Here is a 21,705-nt window from a genome sequence, read left to right as displayed (position 1 = left end):
ATCAATAGCTCTAATACCACTGTAATGTTTTGTTCCCAATGTCACCTCCAGAAAGATAAGTTGGCCGTACGATGGTGTTTTGTGCACAATTAGGGAAGCCATAAGGTATTGTGGAAGCCAACAATACATGATAGAAACAACCGTACGATTGTAGTGGACCAATGGTCTGATCGTACGATTGTCACCCTTAGGCTGTACACTTGCCACTAGACTGGTCATACGGTTGTGGTTAACTGGATGTACAGTAGTGGGATGGAGGTTGTACAGTAAGGAAAGAGGAGTCATATGGTGAGAGTTGAAGTGTACAATGGTTGTAGGGGATGTTGGGGATCGTACCGTGTAGAGTGGAGGTTGTACGGTGAATCTGGAAGTTGTACGGATGGGTACAGAGGGCCGTTAGGGTGATGGGTTGAGCTACACTTTGAGAGACCAGAACAAAGGGTATATATATTTACCAGAAAAATGTCAATTAATGCCAGTACAAATATTGAAATTCATATCATAGATATACAAATATATGAATTTGCAAACAAAGATGGTACGCGGAACACCAGATCCGAGCAAGTAATATAGAGATGGAGTAGGGTGAGGGTTAAATCCCACCGAAACTAGATTAGCCAATTAGGGAAGATCTTTCACTTCTAAAATACAGAACAATACTAAACTCCAACAAGAATTTGCAATACGCAAAATAATCCATATCGCCTACCAACTACTACCTACATGCCGTGCTTAAATACCCTTCAGAAGAACTTCCCGAAGGTTTACAAATATAGCTGACAGCCAAACCTATGGAAACAATAAAATGAAAATGGGCCCGAGATATACTAAATCAATCGGCCCATGAACAAAGGTTTGGTTAATTAATTATTTTATGACGGGAACATTACAAGGTATAGGTCTCTGATGTTAAGGAACAGCAAGAACGTTTGAATTAAACCCCCCCTTAACTATTCTCTTTGAATCATTTTTACAAATATGTCTTCTATCTTTAAAAAATTAATATAATTCATTTTAGCTTACTTTCTTATTAATAAGGGTATGATAAATATAATTAGTTCCAAATTTAATGAATAAAACAGTGATTGAAAAAGGGAACTCTGTTGTTACCACAATATTGTGCTCAATATGGTCATTTTTCCAAAAAACTGCCAATTGAGGTATGGTTCTTAGCGTGAAAGGCCTACAACTAGTGTACTTAAGCCATGAAAACTATGCATGTTTCTCAATGCTTTCAATATTTCAACTTGAATATTTCATTGTTAGAGTTGTTTTGTGCAGGCTGCAGGTGCATATCTGTTGCATTGATGCTTATTAAAATTTATAATTCTATACATTGTTGTTGTTCCATGCCAAAGATGATTTTTGAACTCAGTTTTCCTAGTGTTCTGTCCCACCCAGTGATCATCATACATCAACTCAAGTTTCTTGATATGCCACTGCACATGTTTCCTGCAAATATGCAGGTGACTTCAAATGCTCAATATTAATCAGAGAAACTAATATTGCAGTTTAATATTTTAGATACTATAACTGGTAAGGAAAACCTGAAATATGCTTTTATAAAGAATGCATCAGTCAAGCTATGATACAAATGTTAATTATCCTGTACAAGAAAATATAATATAGCAAATTAGAAAAGGGAAGAAACAAAACCTGTCTGTGCCGGGGAAAAAATTGAATGCACGTGCACTTTCTATATGCCAAGCCTTGTTAGACAGTAAGGCCTGGCAGTCCTGGACAAACACATTAATCTTACGTGTTAAACTTTGATAAGCATTTGCCAGTCTCAAGACTCAGCTTCAATAAAACAATTCAGATTAATCTTAAAATTTTAATAACTTCAGATTATACCAGCAACATACTAGCTAATTTATCTATTACCTGCTTAAAACTAGTCCATCCACAGCTAACATATATTAATGTATCAGGCCAAGATGCAATTTCATCAAAATTAGTTTTACTTGCTGGCTTATTAGTTTTCTGTGCTCGAAGGATCCATGGCCTTTTCTCTACTCTGCAATTCAAGCAGAACATTAAAGAAAAACAAAAATTAAAATTAGCAAGCATATTAAAGAACATTACCTCACAATCAGCTAGCAATGGCTCTAAAACATCAAATCGTAAAGAATTACTAAATGACTTTACCTGTTAGGTGTCTGAATAGCTCCTTGTCCTCGTAATGATGCTATCTGCAGAGCATCAATTATAGAGCTATCAAGACCTTTCCTTGGAGGATCAACCACAACGACGTCTGTACCCTCTAGCCAATGGATTGGTGCCTGAAATGGATAAGTGCAGTATTAAAAAAAGCAGAAAGTTCCCAGCCAGTTGCAATTGAGAATGTTTTCCAATAGCCAAAAAGTGTTGCAGTGCATGTAATTCAGTAGGTTGGCTGATATCCCACTTTTGAGACGTCAGCACAATGCCAACTAACGCTAGAGTCTAATGACCCTGGAAGGCGAGCGCGGGATTTCTCAAATGGCAACTTCGATTCCTTGTTAATCTCTACACACTTCACTGACCTGTCACATAATACACCAAATGAAATTATATTCACATGTGCATGGTTAAAGCCACAAGAAATCAGATATGTGATGCAACAGGTAGCATTGCTTTTGTTGATTGATTGTACTACATCTCCCTAGAACTATAAATGAACATGTCACACATACCTACACTTCCTGTTTGCAGCTAAAGTGAGACCAATGATCCCTACTCCAGCATATAGCTCAACAACTGCACTGCCACGTTTTACGTATTTGCATAATTTATAAAGCATAGAGGTGAATGCCTGCCAGAATATCATTTCAGATGATATTTCAATTTGGACAAGAACTAATAAAATATAAGAATAGGAGATAATAATATGAAAGGATGATTTAAGATTTGTCTAAAAGTTTTCCAGGAACCTAAGTTGCCCAGAAAATGATACAGGTACATATCTGGTATAAATGCAGCAGAATATAAAAAACATCAGATATGACATATATCAGATAGGACATCCATATGCATAGTATCTTATACTTGATCATGGGACATTAAATATCACTGGAAAAGAATGCAAAACATTCCTTAGGTTCCATGCCTTTCTTCATATCATCTACGTGTGAATTATGCACAATCAAAGATAAGATTTAACAAGTTTCCATATAGGGAGTTCAGATTTAAATAGAGATGGGTCATCAATTCTCTCTATCTGCATTTTAGTACGTCCCTAATGAAAATTCTACTTTTTCCTTCTTTTTCATCTAGTTGCTTCTATTGATTTTGTTCCCCTGCAAAGCAGTTCTGCTTGAGCCTCTTATAGATTTGTAGATATTTTTGACCTTGGTCTCTAAAAGAGAGACCACCTCTCGATCATGTATTGTTCTCTCTATACACATGAAGATGCCTCACATGACTCAACAACAAAATTAATTCCCTTGCAAATATAGAATCTTAGGTTAAGGACCTTCCCTATGTTATGTATCATCTTGTATAGGTGAAACTTCCACTTATGTTTATTGTGTCCAATGTGTTTGGCAGCTAATTTCCACCCTACCAAGCATTTGCTAATATCCTCAGCTCAATCTAGATCTATCATGAGCCCTCATTGATGCTTAATACATATAAAACCCTGAATATATGTACACAATCTATTGCTTTAATAATAAATACATGAACCCCTTATCCAATCCATATTTAATTAACTATTTCCACATATCGATTCTATAATAATAGATCAATATGAATTAGTGTATAAATAGAAATACAATTAAAATATTCATTAATCCTAATATTGGATATACTGATAATAAATATGTATAAGATTACCAAGTAGTATAATTTTAATGAAAAGGTTAGAATTTAGAATAAAAGATAATGAATATTATATCTTAAAATGTTTATTAACCCAATAGTTACATAAAAAGGGTTGTAAGTTGTAACCAACCATTACATTATAAATATGACTTCAAGATCATTCACGACTAGGGAAGAACCATTAAGAAAAGAGAAAAAGAAATAAGTATAACAATAAGAAAAATAATAGGAGAGTAAATTATTCAACGAGAAATCAAGAAAAGAAATATAAGAGGAAATAGAGAGAATGAAGCAGGAAATGTAGGAGGAAATCAAGGTAAAAAAGTAGAGAAAAAAAATATAAAGTAAAAGAAAATAGTTTAGGGTTGAAATATATGATGACAAAAAAGGTGATAAGAAGAAGACAAAAAATACATCCTCCCTAAATATGAGTAAGGGATTTAAAAAGAAAGAGGCACTTAGGATAAAAAGTAAAAACATTGGGTAAGAAAAGGCAACATGGAAAATTAGCAAATGTAAAGATATTAAAGAATTTATCTTTCTAAAAGGTATGCAAAGTTGATTTTTTCTTAATCCATGTTCTTAAAATATTGTAAGAATTTGCCTAAGGGCAAAATTCACCCAAGAACTAAGAACTCAAACACAAGCACATAGTAGACCAACGAGAGAGAGAGTATGATCAGAATAACAATGTATTCAATAACTGGTTCTTGAGAGTACACTAGGAGTGCCTATATATAGAGGCCTCTGAGATACATCTAGAATGCCTCATAATCAGCACCATGATGTGTCATACAACCAAGCACATGTCCACCAGATATGGGTTATCCTCCATTAAGCACAGAAGTAAGTGCGGTGATGAGAGGATAAGCCTACAAAGGTGTGACACACAAAACAGTGTTGTAGACACCATGTGCTTAAATAGAGTTGCATACTCCTGTGTTGTCTACATGACAACTCAAAAAGGTGCGCAAACTCCTAAGTGTCTCACAAATAAAAATAATAAAATAATGCAAAATAATTAAATAATGCATAAACCTAAGTAAACTTAAGTGTAAATAGTAAAATACTTATTTACACCAACACCCCCCCTTAAGTGCAACTTAGGGGAATGCCCTTACGCTTACAAACTAGGATGAAGATGCAGAATGGGTCCCGGCTACTAGGCCATGTTAGGTACCCATGTACATAATGAAGATGCAATCTCCCATAAAGCGAGGAAAGAGGGAAAACCTCATGGGAAAAACCCTCCCCCAAAAAGAGAGATAAAGAAGGATGCATTGATGGATGGAGTAATCAAGACCCCCCCATTACGACATACATCCAGTATATACATAAGAGAATGAGAGAAGGAAGAGAGACAGAATAGGCTCCCCCCTCTAAAGAAGAATGCCAACAAGTGAAATCTGCTCCAATGAAGAAGCTGGTCCATGAGTGTAGAATGGTGTTCCTCCCCTTATGAAGAAACAATGGCAAAGGTACACTCCTGAAGGTGTGTGCTGGTCCTGAAACCTGCTCAAGTATCCCTGTACTGATGTTGAAGTTCACCCCTTCCAACTATGCTGAAAAGAACGAATGCAAATCAGTCAAGGATGTCTGCTGAACCTGTTCCACTGAACCATCTGTCTCCTCTACTGACAAAGAGACCTCCACTAATTGCTGTTCATAAGGATTCACAATCACGCCAACCTGCGAAGATTGATCATGTAGAGAATGGACATGAGGGTCAGAGTGAGCCCTCGAAACAACTATAGAAGAATCATCATCAATGAGAAGATGAAAGTCCTCAAGTCTGTCTCCCAAGTCAACTGAAGTTGGAGCTGGAAGACGAGATGTACCATGCTGTGTTGGACCTTTCACTGTGGCAATGTAAGCACGTGGACTGGACTGATGTGACCTCTCACTGCAACTGTCGATAGAACCCCACGTGTCTGAACCTGTTGAAGCACTATCGCTGGTTTCACTATCAGTTTCCACTGTGTATGAAGTGCGGAGAGGAGTAGAGGATAAGCTTGGTGAACTTTCCTCAAAATGAACATCCTTCTCCACAAAGATCTCATGAGTCTCTGGATCCATCAATCTGTAAGCCTTCACATTGTCTTCATAATCGATGAAGGTACAAGGCCTAGGTGTCGGTGCCTTGCAACTCTTGGAAGATAGGTTTGCCCATGCTAGACAACCGAAGACTCTAAGGTGACTCACAACTGGTTTTCTGCCGCACCATTCCTCAAAAGGAGTCTTTCCATCTAAGGCTGGATGAGGAGACCTATTAAGTATGTGAGTAGCACTGCTAATGGCTTCAACTTCAAGTGTAGGATCAAGAGACTTGGCCTTAATCATGCAACTTGCCATGGTCTTGAGAGTCCTAATCCTCATAGCTGCAACATTTGTCTTGTGTGGATTGAATGGTGGTGAGTTCTGAAGATCAACCCCCTCAATTCTACAAAAGTTCTTAAGTCTTTTGTCAACATATTTGTTCTCATTGTCCACCCTTAGTACCTTGATGGCTTTCCTTGACTTGTGTTCAACATGAGTCTTGAAGTCTTGAAGCTTTTGAACCACTTCATTCTTATGATGAAGGAAGAAGACCCAAGTGAATCTTGAAAAGTCATCAACAAATGTGAGTATGTAGCGGCCTTGGCTGACTGAAGTCACTGCAAAGGGTCCTGTTAATACCATGTGAACTAGCTGAAGAACAACTGGAGCTCGAGAAGACTTCCCTTTATCATACTTCTCCTTGAGATGCATATCAACTGAACAAGATGAACACTCTCCCTTAGAAAAGATGATGTTGGGTAGACCTTTGACCATATGTCTAAAGCAAAGTTGTTGAAGAGAGCAGAAGTCAAGATGACCAAACCGCTCATGCCATAAGTTGTTTTGTGAAGTAGAGTGAGTTAACAAGGCTTGAGAAGGACTCTTAGGCACAAAGTGGGAGAAGGAATAAAGCCTCTTGTCATCATTGACTTTTCCCACTACTACCAATGAATCATCTTTGAGACTTCACACCATCACTGAATTAGGAAGGAACTCAACCTTATGACCATCTCAAAGGTGAGTGATTTGGTAAACTAATAGGAGATTGGAGTTTAGATTTGGAACATAGAGAACATCTTTGAATTCCCCATCTTCCATTTCGACATGTCCTTTCCCTTCAACTTCCATTTTAGCATCATCTCCCACGAAGATGTGTGGTACTTTTGATTGCTTCAATGAAGAAAAGTCTTCCCTTGAAGAACCCATGTGGTAAGAGGCACCTGAGTCAAGTATCCATTTCGAAGAAGAATTTGTGTTGGCCATAAGTGCTTGACCTTTACCCTTCGAAGAGGTTGGAGTTGAATCCTTGGAAGTACCTAGCACTTGAATCTTGTTCTTCTTGAGTAGATTTTCTAACTCATCGATTCTATTTGTCTTGCAATGATGCTCGTTATGATTTGGCTTTTTACAGTATGCACAAAAGAGTTTGTCCTTCTTGTCATTACTTTCTTTCTTGTTTGAAGAAGAACCGCCTTGTTGAGAGGAGGATTGTTGTGTCTCAGATTGTGTTTTCTGCTTCCACTGCTTCTTCTTCTTGTTGCTTTTTCCCCCTTGACTTGATTTGGAATCATCTCTAGCCACTAGTGCTTTGGTCTTAGATGACTTGAGAAGTCCAAAATCCACCAAGTGAGATTGTTCAACAATCAACATATCTGCAAATCCATCAAAGGAAGGCTTCTGGTAAGTAGATCCCATGGTTAACCTATGAGTATTAAAACTCAAAACAAAGTTGGCGTACTCAGAAGGTAGCTTCTTTAGGATGTGATGAATCAACCTATCATCCTTCATGGGATTTCCACAATTTTTTAGAAGTGCCCTATACTTATTGACTTTGATGATATAATCCTGAATTGTGTCATAATTTTTAGGATCCAGAGAAGTAGATCATCTTCAATCTTCAATCCCTTTTCTTCATCCACTTTACCATACAACTGTTCAAGTTTATCCCAAGCTTCTTTGGATTCTGAACAACTTTTAATGTGAAAGAGAAGATCCCCATGTACACAACTCCTGATAACACCTAAAGCTTGTCGGTCTTGCCTTTGCCAATCAATGAGTTCTTTAGCATCAATAGGTTTGGTAATTGTACCATCAACATAAAGACTATATCCTTTTTCCATTAATCTACTCCATGCAATATCTTTCCACGTAGAATAGTTGCGTGAAGTTAGAGGAGGACATTTCAAACCCATGATGCAAAAATGAAGAGCACAATAAAGAGACACAAAAAACACAATACACACCCCCCCTTTTCACTCAATCAAAAGACTCCCCCAAAAAAGATGCTTTGGCACTTTATAAGTAGTGCGTTTACAATGGGCCACTTGTCAAAATGAACAAAGCGGACTTTCTAATTTTGCTTTTACAACTGCCTTATGAGGCTTAAATCTATCACTTAAGCATTGTAGCTCAAATTTACAACAATTCTGAAAGAGAACCAAAGCTTTACAATGCCAAAAAAGACCTAATTCTGAAAGTGAGAAATTGGTCCACACAACCCTAGAATCTGACTTCAAATCTGGAAAGTAGACGAAAAAATACGCACATTCAAAAAAAATGGAACCTAAAAAAGTGACCAGATGTGCCCGTACGGAGCTTCTGAAGTTGCAAAACGCAAGATTATGCAGATACAATCGCCAAAAAATGCAATTTCTGCGAAATCTGTTTACCAAAACCAGAAAACACCACCACTGGAAAATTCAGGAAATTCTACCTGATTTCAAAAAAATTGCACCTGAATCGAAGTCCGGATGTCCAAGATATGGGCTCGCGAACTCAGGCTGCCAAACTGAAAAGCATTCTGAAGAGGGGTCTAGAAAGAAAACTGTGAGTCTAAATTTGACGGTCAAACGACCGTCACTACAATTGTAAAATGTCTGGTTTTGATGGTCAAACGGCCATCAATTTTAAAACAGTGAAAAGATGACGTCAGCAAAAAAGACAGTCGATCAGGTGACGTGTTTGCTGACTTGGCTTTCCATACTGTACGGAAATATACAAGTGTCAAAATTTCGGCTGTCCACGTGGCTTATGTGGCAATTTCAGGTCTATTGACTGTGTTGTTTGTTTGGCGTCCTGCGTGTCAGATCTGCGGACGTGGCCTTTGACTGACGTAGCGAACGACTTTAAAACTGCCGCGTGGCGGCATCTCTGTGGCGAGGAGTAGGGGTTCCCACAGGGTGACAGCTGGCGGGCGGGAGATTTTTGTCTACGGGCGGGAAGGAGTTTAAATCATCGTCGGAAAGCATGAAAACAGCGGTGCTCGGAATCTTCGCGTGAGAAAACCCACAGTTTCGCCAGATATCAAAACGCCCGTGCCGGAGAATGCTGAAACCTTCGCCGGATTATCCACGGGTCGCTGGAGATTGCAGATGGAAGTCTCCACAAGTTTCCGTGCCAAAACAGTTGAAGTCGATGCCGAAACATGGAGATGCAGCTGCCCGAAAATTGCTGATGACAGAGGGCGGGAATTCGCAAAAGATGAGCCACGTTGGAAAAGGAGTCTGTTCACGGGCAGCAGGGAATTTCAGAACGCGCGGTCGCCAGTTTGTTTCTGCAGACTGCCGGACTTTTGATGCGGGAGCTGGAATCTGTGAAGTGGTTGTCGGATCTCCAAAAAATGCAGGGGATGCCGGAAAAAGCTACCCGAATCGTGTACTTGGAAAGAGTAGAGGAAACAGTGGCACCGAAAATCCCTGTACGGGCAGAAGGAGTTTGATCGTAGCGGACCGCCGGAGGGATTTTAATGCGCGATGCCGGAATTTGAAAACCGCACCCGAAAACTCTGCTTGCCGCCGGAAATGTTGATCGTGTCTGCGGGGAGTATTTGTGATGCCGAGTTTTTAAACCCTTTGTCCCATATGCAATGTGGTTGCGCCTTGCACGTTGTTTAAAATGCAAAGCTCATGACACATTAAACAAGTGTGCAACTCCGCCGAGAATTGCTTGGAGGATCAACCGGGGGTTTGATATGTCGCCAAGTCTAATGGAAAATTGACTGAACTTTATGGGGCGGGATTTTTTAAGGATGCCCGCGGAATAAAAAAATAACTCCCCTGCAACTAAATAAACCCTCCAAAAATGGTAGATCCGGGGCCTCTCAGATCTGCTAAAAAAAATTTCTCTGCCGAAAAATAATTTCGGAAAAACAGAGAAAAATGCAGATTGAAAAATCAATTAAATCCGCTAAAAAAAACAAAATCATACCCATACTGCAAATCAGGGGCTCCGGGTTCCAATTTGCAAAAAAAATTTTCCTCATGGTCAGAGTAACGAGAATCGCGCTAAAATCGCGTGAATCGCCGATTCAGCGATCAGATTCATGCACTCCGATTTTTTTGGAGTCGGAAATCGTGATCGGCGATTTCATTGGGTGAATCGCCTGAATCGCATGTATCGGCGATTCACTCAAAAAATCGCCTGAATCGCCATTAGAAATCGCCAAAAATCGGCTGGCAACAGCATGCATGTTTAGTTGGAAATAATAAAAAAATCGCTTATGTTTTTTGCTTTCTTTTTTACCTTTCCTCTTTGTTATAACCCTAAAGGGCCTTCTAATTGTTAAGCATGACTAGAAGAGAGAAGAGAAAAGAACCATAGGTTATAAAAAAAAAAAAAAAAAAAACGACAACAAATAAAAAATGTTTAGAATGCATAACGGATGATGCCCAAGGGAAGGGAAAGACATAATCAGGTAGTAAAACATCAGCGGTTCCCAGAAAGAGTGTGGGATCAGAAGAAAATCACAAAAACACTGTGTTCCATATAGTTTTGTGTGGGTTTCAGAGTGCAAATTTGGTTTTGGCGACGGGGGCGCTGCTCCTCGACCCCACCCTGTATCGCGACAGGGAGCGCGCCCGGGGCGCTGCCCCAGGACCCCGCGAGGGCGCTGCCCCTCGACCCCGCTGGGGGCGTTGCCCCCTAGACCCCCACTCGCTGCGGTTATCAGTCGTGGGAAGTCTCACCAGTTGATGAGACCTGAAGCTGTTGCAAGCATGGAGTGTCTGTGGTGGAGAGAACAATAGAGCAAGCCTTTCGAGAGGGGTGATATGCTTTGAAGCACTTGGAGTAGGTGTTGGATGTGAAGCTGTCTTATAAAAACTCTTTACCCCATGTGGTAAACACAAACTTCCATGTTTATATATGTTAAGTTTCAACTTCTATTTGATGATGTTATAGTGTGTTTAAGTTATATTCAATAAAGGGTGCATGAAATAAGGCTTAAATTGTTAAAATCTCTACATTTAAAGGGTTTTTTCAAATTTGTCGATTCATCGCCGATTCACCGGCGATTCACCCCCGATTCACGATTCGATTCGGCCGTGCCGATTCCGATACGATTCCGATTCTCGTTACTTTGCTCATGGTCGACTTTGGGCCAAGGTAGCCGAGTTAATAGTCGATTTTCACCGGTTCAACGTTCCGAACGCAATGGCGAGGTCAGATCTGATGCTAGACGCTCCCAATTTCTGCAGCACTCCAAATTCGGGATGAGGTGATGAAGCAAATGTGGTCTCAAACAGCTATGTGATGAGAAAGTCTCTATGCTCTGATACCATGTAAGAATTTGCCTAAGGGCAAAATTCACCCAGGAACTAAGAACTCAAATACAAGCACATAGTAGACCAAAGAGAGAGAGAGCATGATCAAAATAACAATGTATTCAATAACTAGTTCTTGAGAGTACACTAGGAGTGCCTGTATATAAAGGCCTCTGAGATACATCTAGAATGCCTCATAATCAGCACCATGATGTGTCATACAACCAAGCACATGTGCACCAGATATGGGTTATCCTCCATTAAGCACAGAAGTAAGTGCGGTGATGAAAGGATAAGCCTACAAAGGTGTGACACGCAAAACAGTGTTGTAGACACCATGTGCTTAAATAGAGTTGTGTATTGCTGTGTTGTCTACATGACAACTCAAAAAGGTGTGCAAACTCCTAAGTGTCTCACAAATAAAAATAATAAAATAATGCAAAATAATTAAATAATGCATAAACCTAAGTAAACTTAAGTGTAAATAGTAAAGTACTTATTTACACCAACATATATAATTTTGTATGAATATGATTAACAAAAAATAGGATAGTTATTTATGAATTAATTTGGTCATGTGAAATATTTTGATATCAATAATCAACAAAGTAATAAAATATAATATGAAATTATTCATATATAATGGTAATAAATAATGTATTTGATCATAAGATATTAACATATGCATATTTATAAGTATATAATAATAGAAATGATTTAATAATTAGATATATTATAGTTGTAATGTATTTAAGGTAATAATACTTATCCAACTTAATTCTTTAATCCATGACTAGTACGACTAAGCGGATAGGGAGTTCGTGAGGAGTGGTAAAGTAATTCAGTCACAGCGAGGAGAAGATTCCCAAAAGAGGCTTTGTTCATGAGGGAGCCTCTTGGAGACTATTTTTGTGCCTTGGTCATGGTAATTCTACCATCCCTCTTAGGGTTACTAATTAGGAGAAGAGTAAGGAATTAAGGCTTAAATATGTATTATAATTCAAATATTATTTCTATATATGATGATGATAAAGAGTTAGAATTCTCTTAGAATGAAATAAACATAATCTAACCCTAATTGGGAATTTTCAAAGAAAATTAGGTAAGAACCCATTCGGGGTCATTACAAGATCATCCTAGATATTGAACACCGTGACGCATTTACACCATTGTAGCTACCAGAAAAGTAGTGGAGGCCATATCACTTGTAAGCATTTGATTTTTGATTGTCAAAGTAGAAAGGAAAACAAAAAAAATAGATAAGAAAAGATGGTAAATGAAGAAAGACATAAGAAAAAAATTCACCTTTACATGTACTCCATATTGGCCCAAAACTTAGATTCACCAAATGGAAAAACCTTCTCTCCTATATGAATGCTAACCTCTTTCATGAATAATCTAAAGCAATCCATTCCTCATAACAAAAAACTCTTTTTGACACACCCTTGCATCAAATAAGGATCGCAAGTTTAAAAATTTGGTGGCAAATCAAATGATTCTCAGTTTCCAAAGTTTCTCAATAGATGTGAATTTAAAAAGTTGAGGATCCAAGGGTCTTTGTAGATTTATTTACAAATGCTTCTCCCTCTATAAAATTTTTTTACTCAACCAATATTTCCAAGATCCTACGAAAAAAGATCGAGCCATGGATTGGTTATACACAGAGTCCAAGAAATAATTGGATGCCTCTATTATAAGAGTTCTTCCTAGAACTATTGGCAAGATTGTTGATGACATTTTGTAAAGTATTTTGTTTCCCACCTCGATCTAAACTCTTCAGACATGTAACCAGGATACTTATCATTTTGCACTTTTTTCGCGAATGTCAAATAGGATACCAAAAAGTAACACTCCCGACAAAAGCAACAAGCTAATTGAAACGTATTTAATTTATGTTGTTCCAATTTCCAACCATTGGACACTGTAATGCAGCCTTTCTTTCTCCATTTAGAGCATAGTTGATCAATCAATGGACTCGTATCCACTACATTTTCATGACAAGTTACCTAAAAAAATGTGCACTAACAATGAAAACAGTTTGTAGTATCAATAGACAATTCAAACAGATAATTTAGAGAAACATGTTATATCCTCAACAATAATACTATATTTATAATGTGAAGTATATCAATAGTTCAAAAATATTCAAATTAGCCCTACCATTTATGTCTATTTTCACGATTCCAATGATATTCATTACAATTATAAATTGTAATTCATGATTCATCAATCATCAAAATGATTATTAAAAAAATCGTCTATTGGATTTTCGGCTGGCAAAGTTCAAGATCATTTGAACCCAAAGCAGTTTCATGCGCACTAGATGCACCATGTGAGGTATGTTTTCTTTGTCGTCATCATCATCCATTGTAAACTTAGCAAGATCCTTAGCAGTTGCATCCAAGTTTATGTGCTCAACTCCTACATCCCAAAGATTTGTTGCCCCCTCCTTGTATTGGGGATCCTTATGTGACTGAAGGCACAAATTGGAATGGATATAAACCAAGCATTAGGGTTTCTAGCAAAAAAACTAAAAAAATGCATTCTTATTGTTTTTTCATTGACAAAGACTTTTGATCCCCTAGATGCACTTTGAACGCATTGAGGATGCACATCTTGTAGTGTGGATGTGCTTGGTAAGCATTCAAATACATCCATAGTTGATGATGTACATCATGGACACATCTGAATCAGTATACATCTAGGTCCCATACGCAGGCCCGGGGTGCGCATCCGATAATTAAGTTTAATATTCAAATTCATCTTCATCATGATCATAGGAATCAAGGTCAAATTTTGATTCAACTTCATTTGAAGCACAAGCTATGCCACTAGCATGTTTGTGTCATGTGCAAGAGCTCCTCTTGTTCATCTATAAAGACTTGGGGTTGTGCAACCTTAGCATCTAAGTCAGCACACTTAGAGGCTAGATCCCAATCCCTTGTCACACCCCTATAGTAGTCTGGTCTCTTATGTGACAAGTAAAGGTTGGAGTTTATGTGGACCAAATCATTTTGTCTTTTTGCACATGAATATTTGCGCTCGACCAAGTAGATGAAGGAATATGTACTCCAATTCCGCTCAACTAAAGAAAAACTTGCAACCTTTTGAGTTTGCATACATGCAGTATTTAATTCAAACATGATAACATCGTAGTCAAATGAAGAATCATAAACTAAAAAAGGATACTTGGGAGAGAATTTTAATTGCAAGAGGTTGCAAGAATATGGAGCCATGACCATGTACATACCACCATTCATCAACATCCATCTTATATTGAGCATGGAGAGTAGCAATTTCATGATACTAGGAGATGTAGATTGGCCAAACTTGGTCAAGACAATATTTCAAGTTTTTCCATCATTATATATCTTTGTAAATGTAGCTTTGTAGTCAGCAGCAACCTCTGCATCTCTATATAGCCACTCTCCTTGGTTGTGAGACCATCTCTTGGCTATAAAACCTTGGTGACAAAGCATAGGCTAAGAGCTGTGAGGGGGCAGCCGTGTTATTCCAATGGTCAACAAAAAAACATTTCACGACTTTGAGAAATACATTTGTATGTTCCTTGGCACTATTATTGTTTTAATGTTCTCCACCATGGTGTCCATGCCACCATAAAGTTCACCTGAACATGTGTGATTAGCATTAGCATACCAAATCATACTTATGATGGGCTTAGTGAGCTTCAAAAAATATTTTGAATGATCCAACAATTCATCACAGAAAATAATCCTTTTACTTTCTGGTCTCCTTTTGTGTTTGATTGCCTCTGGTCTCCTTTTGTGTTTGATTGCCTCTACACACTCCACAAAGTGTTGATGACCATGGCACTCAAGGCCTCTTGCACATTCAAAATGCTCTTAAGAAGATTGGGTCATATGTAAGTCGCGTTTGGCATAAAACATAGATGCCATATATCTAGTTCAATTAAAAAATTAAAAAAGTTAAAAATTTTAAACTTAAAACTAAAAAATAAAAACCAACTTAAAATTACCCTCAACAACTCTTATGAAATGAAGTTCCTCAACATGGCTTGGGTCATGTGATGATTAGTCAAAAAAAATTGTAACTCCTTGGCCTATATGTAATGATTTTTGACCCATTCAATTTAAGTACCAATCTTTTGCATGATTAAATTGAGTTAGTGGATTGTACATTGAGTCCAAAAAATGTAAGTATATGTGGCCTCCACTATAGCCCCAGTTGCACTACAATTTTTAGCATTGTTCACTATGACTTGGGCATCATTTGTAGCCCTCACCAACTCAATTATTTCCATGAGGATATTGGCAATGAAACTTGCATCTTTCACTTGCCTCTCATAATCTACTACCTTCAAGAACATCGCCACTTCAGGGGACACTGATATAACATTAACCATTAGCCTAGTCTTGCAATTTTTTCATCTATAAAAAATGATGGATGCAAATATTTCTATCTAGGTATCCTTGCTCACTCTTAGTTGTGTCTCTACTAGAAGGCTTTCCCCTTCGTCAATATGATGGTTTCAACCTATTCACACTTGGAAGAACAAAGTTGAAAATCTTGATCTCGCCAATATCTGTAATGTCCCCTTTTTCTAGGACATTAGAATTCTTTGTGGCCAGCTCACTTCGCTTAGGCTTCAAGGGCGAAAAGGTTCTGTACAAGGTTCAGTTCGAGATTTGGCCTAGACATTTCCAGTTCTAGACCCATCGGAGCAGTTTTGGCAGGTTGTCCAGATATTTACTATTTTTAGTAAGTAATCAGAGCTCAGTATTTTCAGTACTTCAATGTTGGGTTGGAAGCGTTTAGCCGAGAGCTTTCCAACGAGCTATAGCACGAGCTTATCCGAGTTCGTTTGGTCAGTTATTTTAATGCCTGAAGATTTTATGGTTTACTGGCTAAGTGACTTAAAGGTTTATTTAATTTGTCACTTTATTTTAGAAAGGTACTATGTTCACTTAAGTGACTAAAGGACAAAAAGTTGCTTTATCCCACATTGCTTGAATGAGCGTGCATCTCATTGGGAGAAGTAATAAAGGTACAACAAGCTCCACTTGAGAGGATATATATGAAGATTATAATATTCAAGCAAATATTAATCTTGGAACTGGAAACAGTTGCTGGTTTCTTCTTCTAGGACGCAAACCCTTGGAGAAGTGTTTGAAAGTTGGACGCAAACCTAGCCTTCTTATAGGTTTTCATTTATATTTCCAATCTGACTGTTATTTTCTATTTATAAGATTGGACTACTTGAGTTGTTGCACGTTATTGTATTGCTGATGTATAATACAGTAGCACATTTGAGTTATTTGAGTTAACTCCTAGTTTTTAATATGTATTTCTGATTATTGGAGAAATAAACAAAGTTTATCTGCATTTCTTTGAATGCAAATCTGTGCGTTACAAGTCATTTAAGGTTCTGAAAATTGTGTCAAATATTGGTTGCTGTTTGGGTTTTAAAATCTGCACGTATATATTTCGTTTTTAATAGAATATCCGGTAGAGGGATATTACAGTGGTATCAGAGCTGGTTTTCCTGCCAGCCTGTGAAATTATATCAGCAAGGGTTTGTGCAGATAAAAAATTCGTGGTGAAAATCGCAGGGGGAAATACATATTTTCAGCAGTGAATTTGGAGGAGATTTCTGAGAAATTCGAAGGTAAGTCTGATGTATTTTCGAAGGGTTTTAGTGATTGATTTTTGCAGGTATTTTTGAAGTAATTATTGGGGTTTCAAAAGTAGCAGTCTGAGCCATTTTTCCAGTTCGAAAATCACTGTCTGAGCAGCGAATTCCGTAGATAACTAGGGCGCTGTTTCCGTAGAACACAGGCACTCCCTTTTAATACATTTTTCGTCACATATAAAGGGCAATTTTTTTTTAAAAAAAAACGGAGGAACCATACTGTGTTGTTTCCAAGTTCAGATTGTCTGAAGTTCTTTCATTATCAGGAGTCAAGTTGGTTGGAGTTTAAATCACAGTTTTCGGTAGCCACGGGATTTCCATATCCTATCTTAATGTGACATTAAGCCCTCAGAACCTCAGAGTTACAGGAAGGAGTTAACTTTAATGCGAGTGAGGGTTCAGTATTTACCACTGGACGCACAACAAGCAAGGTGAATTTTGTGTCGGTTTGAGTTCCCACCGTGGTTCAGAACAGGCAGTTTGACATGTAAGGCACCAAAAACTCCAGCGTTGAAATATAGTCAGGACACACATTCACTCATCGGTGATTGGAAACTCTCGGCAGAGTTGTGTAACCGTGGTGCAGGCACACAGGTATTCCAAAGGATTTCGAAGGTTGTTTTAACGGGATTGATTTTGGATACCATCGTTGGAGCAATATTGTGTTTAACGTGAAAGAGGCACCAACTGCTGGCCGTCAGGGCTACGGGCTCATATGCAGATTTATAGCACCCAAATGTAAGAACGTCTGGATACGTGAATGGTGATAGCGTCCAGTAACCTCTTTGGTGAAGCGGCAGAAGATATTGTCCTTACCGTAGTCAGATTCACCCTTCACGGGAAGATTAAGAAGTCGAGCAGGGACCATCAGAGGTCGTGGGAAACCTGGGGTTTGCTCTTTGCAGATACGGCACAAACATCATCAGTCTCAGGAGAGTTACCAGCAGGAGGCATATATAGGATGTCTGTCAGCAGCTGCAGGTGGAAGAGGTCTGTCACCTATCTGTGTAAATCCTTATGAACTGAGCAATTAAATTTTGTTGTTGTAAACATTGTACCTGAGTTAAAGCTACGTTATTTTCAAATTGGGAATAAGAAACCTTTTGGTGCTGGATAACAATTCCAAGTGTCTGAATTAAACTGCTGCTAGTGCCAGAACTAAATCAAATCAGTAATTCCCAGCTGTGGACAATTTGAGACAAATCTCAGGTCAGAATACTACAGTGGAATACTCCTCGTCCAGCTCCTCAGTATTTTCAGAACTTGTGAAGTTTAGGACAGTTCATTCATTATTGGTGCCGACTCCTAGCTCAGTTTATTACAGTGTTATCACGGGTTTGGAAGTTCTTACTGGGCTATTATCAGTTTGATTCAACCTGTGCAGAGCGAGAATATTTAGTCTCAGGCAAAAAGAAAAGTATCAAACACTGAAATCACAGTGGCAGAGTGTATCAGTTTCACAGGCAAGGCAGTTTTCAAAATTCTGGGCATTGTATTTCTGATTCTGGGAGTAATTTATATCTCCATTGAGGAGTTTACCTTAGCCCTACACCCCTATCAATTTTGCTGTTGGGTGTCATTTTGCTGCAAGAAAATGGATGCTTTTGTTGTCTAAATTGGACGCCACATTTCCTGTGACTTGGGGAATAATTTATTCACAGGCGGTGATCGTGGATGCTGAGACGTACTGCAGAGACCTCTATTGCAAGTAGATTTACTTTCATTGGTCACCATTTGAAGCTGAACATAGGACTGGATTAAAGTCTTTATGATATGGGAGAATTCTGATTTGTGTTACTTATAACATTTCCAAGAATATAAATTTCTTAGTTGTTCCTGAGAACTTCCCATCTATATACCGTCAGCGATCTGTTTTAATAATTTGAGCAAAGAACAGCACAGTGGTATCACAGTCAGCATATCGGGTTTATCCAGTGGACAATGTTCCTGTTGCAGCAGTCCAGGGTCTTGCACAGTTTGATAAAATCAAAGAGTGGTTACCTCCTATTAAAATTTACGGTTAATACCTCAACTTGGTGGTCTAAAACTTGTTGAGAGAGGTGTGCTAATTGGGTGTTATCCTAATATTTTCAGAGGCATTACCTTTCAAAGCAGCAGTGTTAGAATTTAAAACTCAAAACAGTCGGAGATCATTACAGCATTTGAATCAGTTAATTAATCATGTTTACCCCAAGTAACCAGAAGCAATGGAACAAGAGTATGGAGAAGCTTAAACAAAGTTTTAAAAAGTTGTATGAAAATCAGAAAAGGATGGATGAATTGATTTCAGACGCTGCAAAACTAGATAACGTAGCACGAGCAATGGTTTCCATTGTTAAGAGGACTCCATCACAAAACGAAGAGAAAGAAGAACAAGAGGTCCCTATAGTATCTAGAAGCTTCTATGATGAATTCCCAGCAGTTAGTGACCATCATATAGCTGACCTTATGGAGAGCAAAAATCAGATCTTGGAAAACGAATCAGAAAATTCATTTGATGACAATGAATTCCAAGATCATGATGTGGATGGACACGCAGTCACCATGGAAGTAGAAGTGCATGAAAGTACTGTTATATCAGCAATGTCTACCTCGCCAATTGAACCATACTATAAGGTGCATGGCAACAGAACCCTAGATGTTGAGGTGTGCCTAGATGATAGCATACACGCCGCTTATCATATGGTGAGTGACTTTGATTCAATTTCATATCACAGTGCGGAGGATAAATGGGAAGATTTGTGTGGAAATGTTTTGTCGCAAGGGGATCATCATTTAGCAAGTCAATTGAAGGTTAATGACTGGATGGTTGCCACAACTATTAAGCATTTTGACGTTGCTCGTCAAATGTTGGCCACCTATGGTTGGAGTACTCCTTTGGCAGATGAGCGGGGTGATAGTGTTTTTCCCCTTGCAGAGATACATGCATTCCGAGAAGCGATTGGAATGATGAAACAAAATTACCTACAACTACTTGCAGATAGAGATTTTCTTCTTGAATGGGATCGCATATGTTATGTTACATTGCAGGGAAATGAGGAGAAGATTGGTAAGCTCACTCATGAGCTAGATGTAACATTGGACTCGTTGCAGAGTGCCCAGTTGGCTCTTCAAGAGTCACAATTACAAATTGAGAAGCTTACAGAGGAGTTGAGTTTGGCACAGTCTCCACCAACTGCAGATATAGTATAGTTACTTACAGAGGCAGTTGATGAGGATCTTATATCCAGGGGTTGTAGTAGGGATTTGATTACATCTATCACAGATATTTCAGCCAGGACGAGTATCTTGGTGGACAGTAGAGAACCACTAGTTGTATTGAGTTCTCCTGAGGTTAGTGTCGTGACAGTTGATACAAGACACTTTTTTGGCAGCTCTTGTGTCACAATGGTGGATTCTCCTGAGAGTGGGGTGGTAGTACACGACGCTACTCCGTCATCCACACAGGGCATTCGCAGAGTGTCATCCGGTTGGGAGTATAGCTCTCATGTTGATTTGTTTCCATCTCCTGGAAGCAAATCACTCACTTCATTCCATGCAGCTGATTTTGGATGCCGGCTAGTTGATTTTCAGAGTCAGAGGGATCAGCTATTTGATGCAAGTGTTTTTAATGATGAACCATTGACAGAGGTTGGAGCATTTTACCGCGAATACACAGTGAGGAGTGCTCATCATTTTTCTTTTGACCCACGCACGGAGGACTTGATGATGCATCAGTGTGGGTTGGTCCCAAAATTATATCATCTTTTGTGGGATGGGTATTCAGCATCTTTAGAAGGTGGGATTAGCGGATGCAAGCATCCAACTCAGTTGTTTGTGTGGGATTACTTGCAGGGAAAGCTATCAGTTATACATCATGCTGATGTGTATCCAACATGGTTTGCTACTTCTATGTCACAAAGTTCTCTTATGGGTACATGGTTACAGGATGACTATGGTGCCAGTTGGCATGATGGTTTGGTTAGTTATCACATCCATGGGAGTTTAGTGGGAGTTGTAGATGGATGTTGTGTCATAGACGCTACCAAGTATTTTTACCTTTATATGGTGAATGGATGTGGGGTTCGATTGTTTTGGGATCCAGGTGGCGAAAGGTTTTTCATGATGTATTGGTTGATTAGGAATCCAGGTGTTCTAGTGGATTATGCTATGACTATGATTTGTGTGTTTCAGCCTTCTGACACATCAGAATTCCAGAGATTAGGCTTACTCAATTTCTACCAGGGTGATATAGTGGTGGAGTCAGATCGGCTAGATCTACCATTGGCATCGGTACGGATATTGTCGGAGTGGTACAACAGTACAGTGGTGCAGATACTACAAGTGTTGGTCAGTGGTATCTCAGTCAGTGCACGAGTTCTCATTTGGGATCCAGGGGGAGCATCCCTATGCATATTATCATCTTGGAGTGGATATTGGTATCTTGCCGAGCTCCCATCATCACTTGTCAGTGGAGACTCACAGGGGCATTCATGGAGTGAGGCATTCATTCTGAATAAGGGAAGTGGCACTCGGGGCAGTAGCACATGGCCGTTGGTGTCCCTTTATGGTGAGACTTGGGATCCTAGCATTCAGTTATCAGGCACATTGATTCCTATTGTACTGTTTCACCATTTTGAGTTCGGGAAGATGCATGCTAGGGTACAATGGCTG

At 38.8% G+C, this 21,705-nt stretch overlaps 1 protein-coding gene across 2 annotated transcripts in view; it reads right to left on the bottom strand.

Annotated features, from left to right (window-relative positions):
* Nucleotides 1-21,705, bottom strand: part of LOC149533365 (S-adenosyl-L-methionine-dependent methyltransferases superfamily protein) — a 225,458-nt gene that overhangs the window by 12,241 nt on the left and 191,512 nt on the right. The window contains exons 10-15 of one of the 2 annotated variants that reach the window (XM_089804289.1): nucleotides 2,676-2,794; nucleotides 2,408-2,525; nucleotides 2,149-2,282; nucleotides 1,885-2,017; nucleotides 1,657-1,736; nucleotides 1,043-1,452 (exon numbers count right to left, since the gene is read on the bottom strand). In XM_089804289.1, the coding sequence (XP_089660415.1) occupies nucleotides 1,263-1,452; nucleotides 1,657-1,736; nucleotides 1,885-2,017; nucleotides 2,149-2,282; nucleotides 2,408-2,525; nucleotides 2,676-2,794 (774 nt within the window). In that variant the 3' untranslated portion in view covers nucleotides 1,043-1,262. Of the gene's footprint in view, nucleotides 1-1,042; nucleotides 1,453-1,656; nucleotides 1,737-1,884; nucleotides 2,018-2,148; nucleotides 2,283-2,407; nucleotides 2,526-2,675; nucleotides 2,795-21,705 lie in introns of those variants that run through there. The other variant, XM_089804290.1, reaches the window with a different exon arrangement.

The sequence above is a fragment of the Cupressus sempervirens genome, chromosome 10, assembly GCF_028749045.1.
Source record: "Cupressus sempervirens isolate cs-2001-9-10 chromosome 10, ASM2874904v1, whole genome shotgun sequence".
NCBI lineage: Eukaryota > Viridiplantae > Streptophyta > Pinopsida > Cupressales > Cupressaceae > Cupressus > Cupressus sempervirens.
The sequence above is the reverse complement of the archived record's forward strand: the minus strand, read 5'-3'. Positions and strand labels throughout refer to the sequence as shown.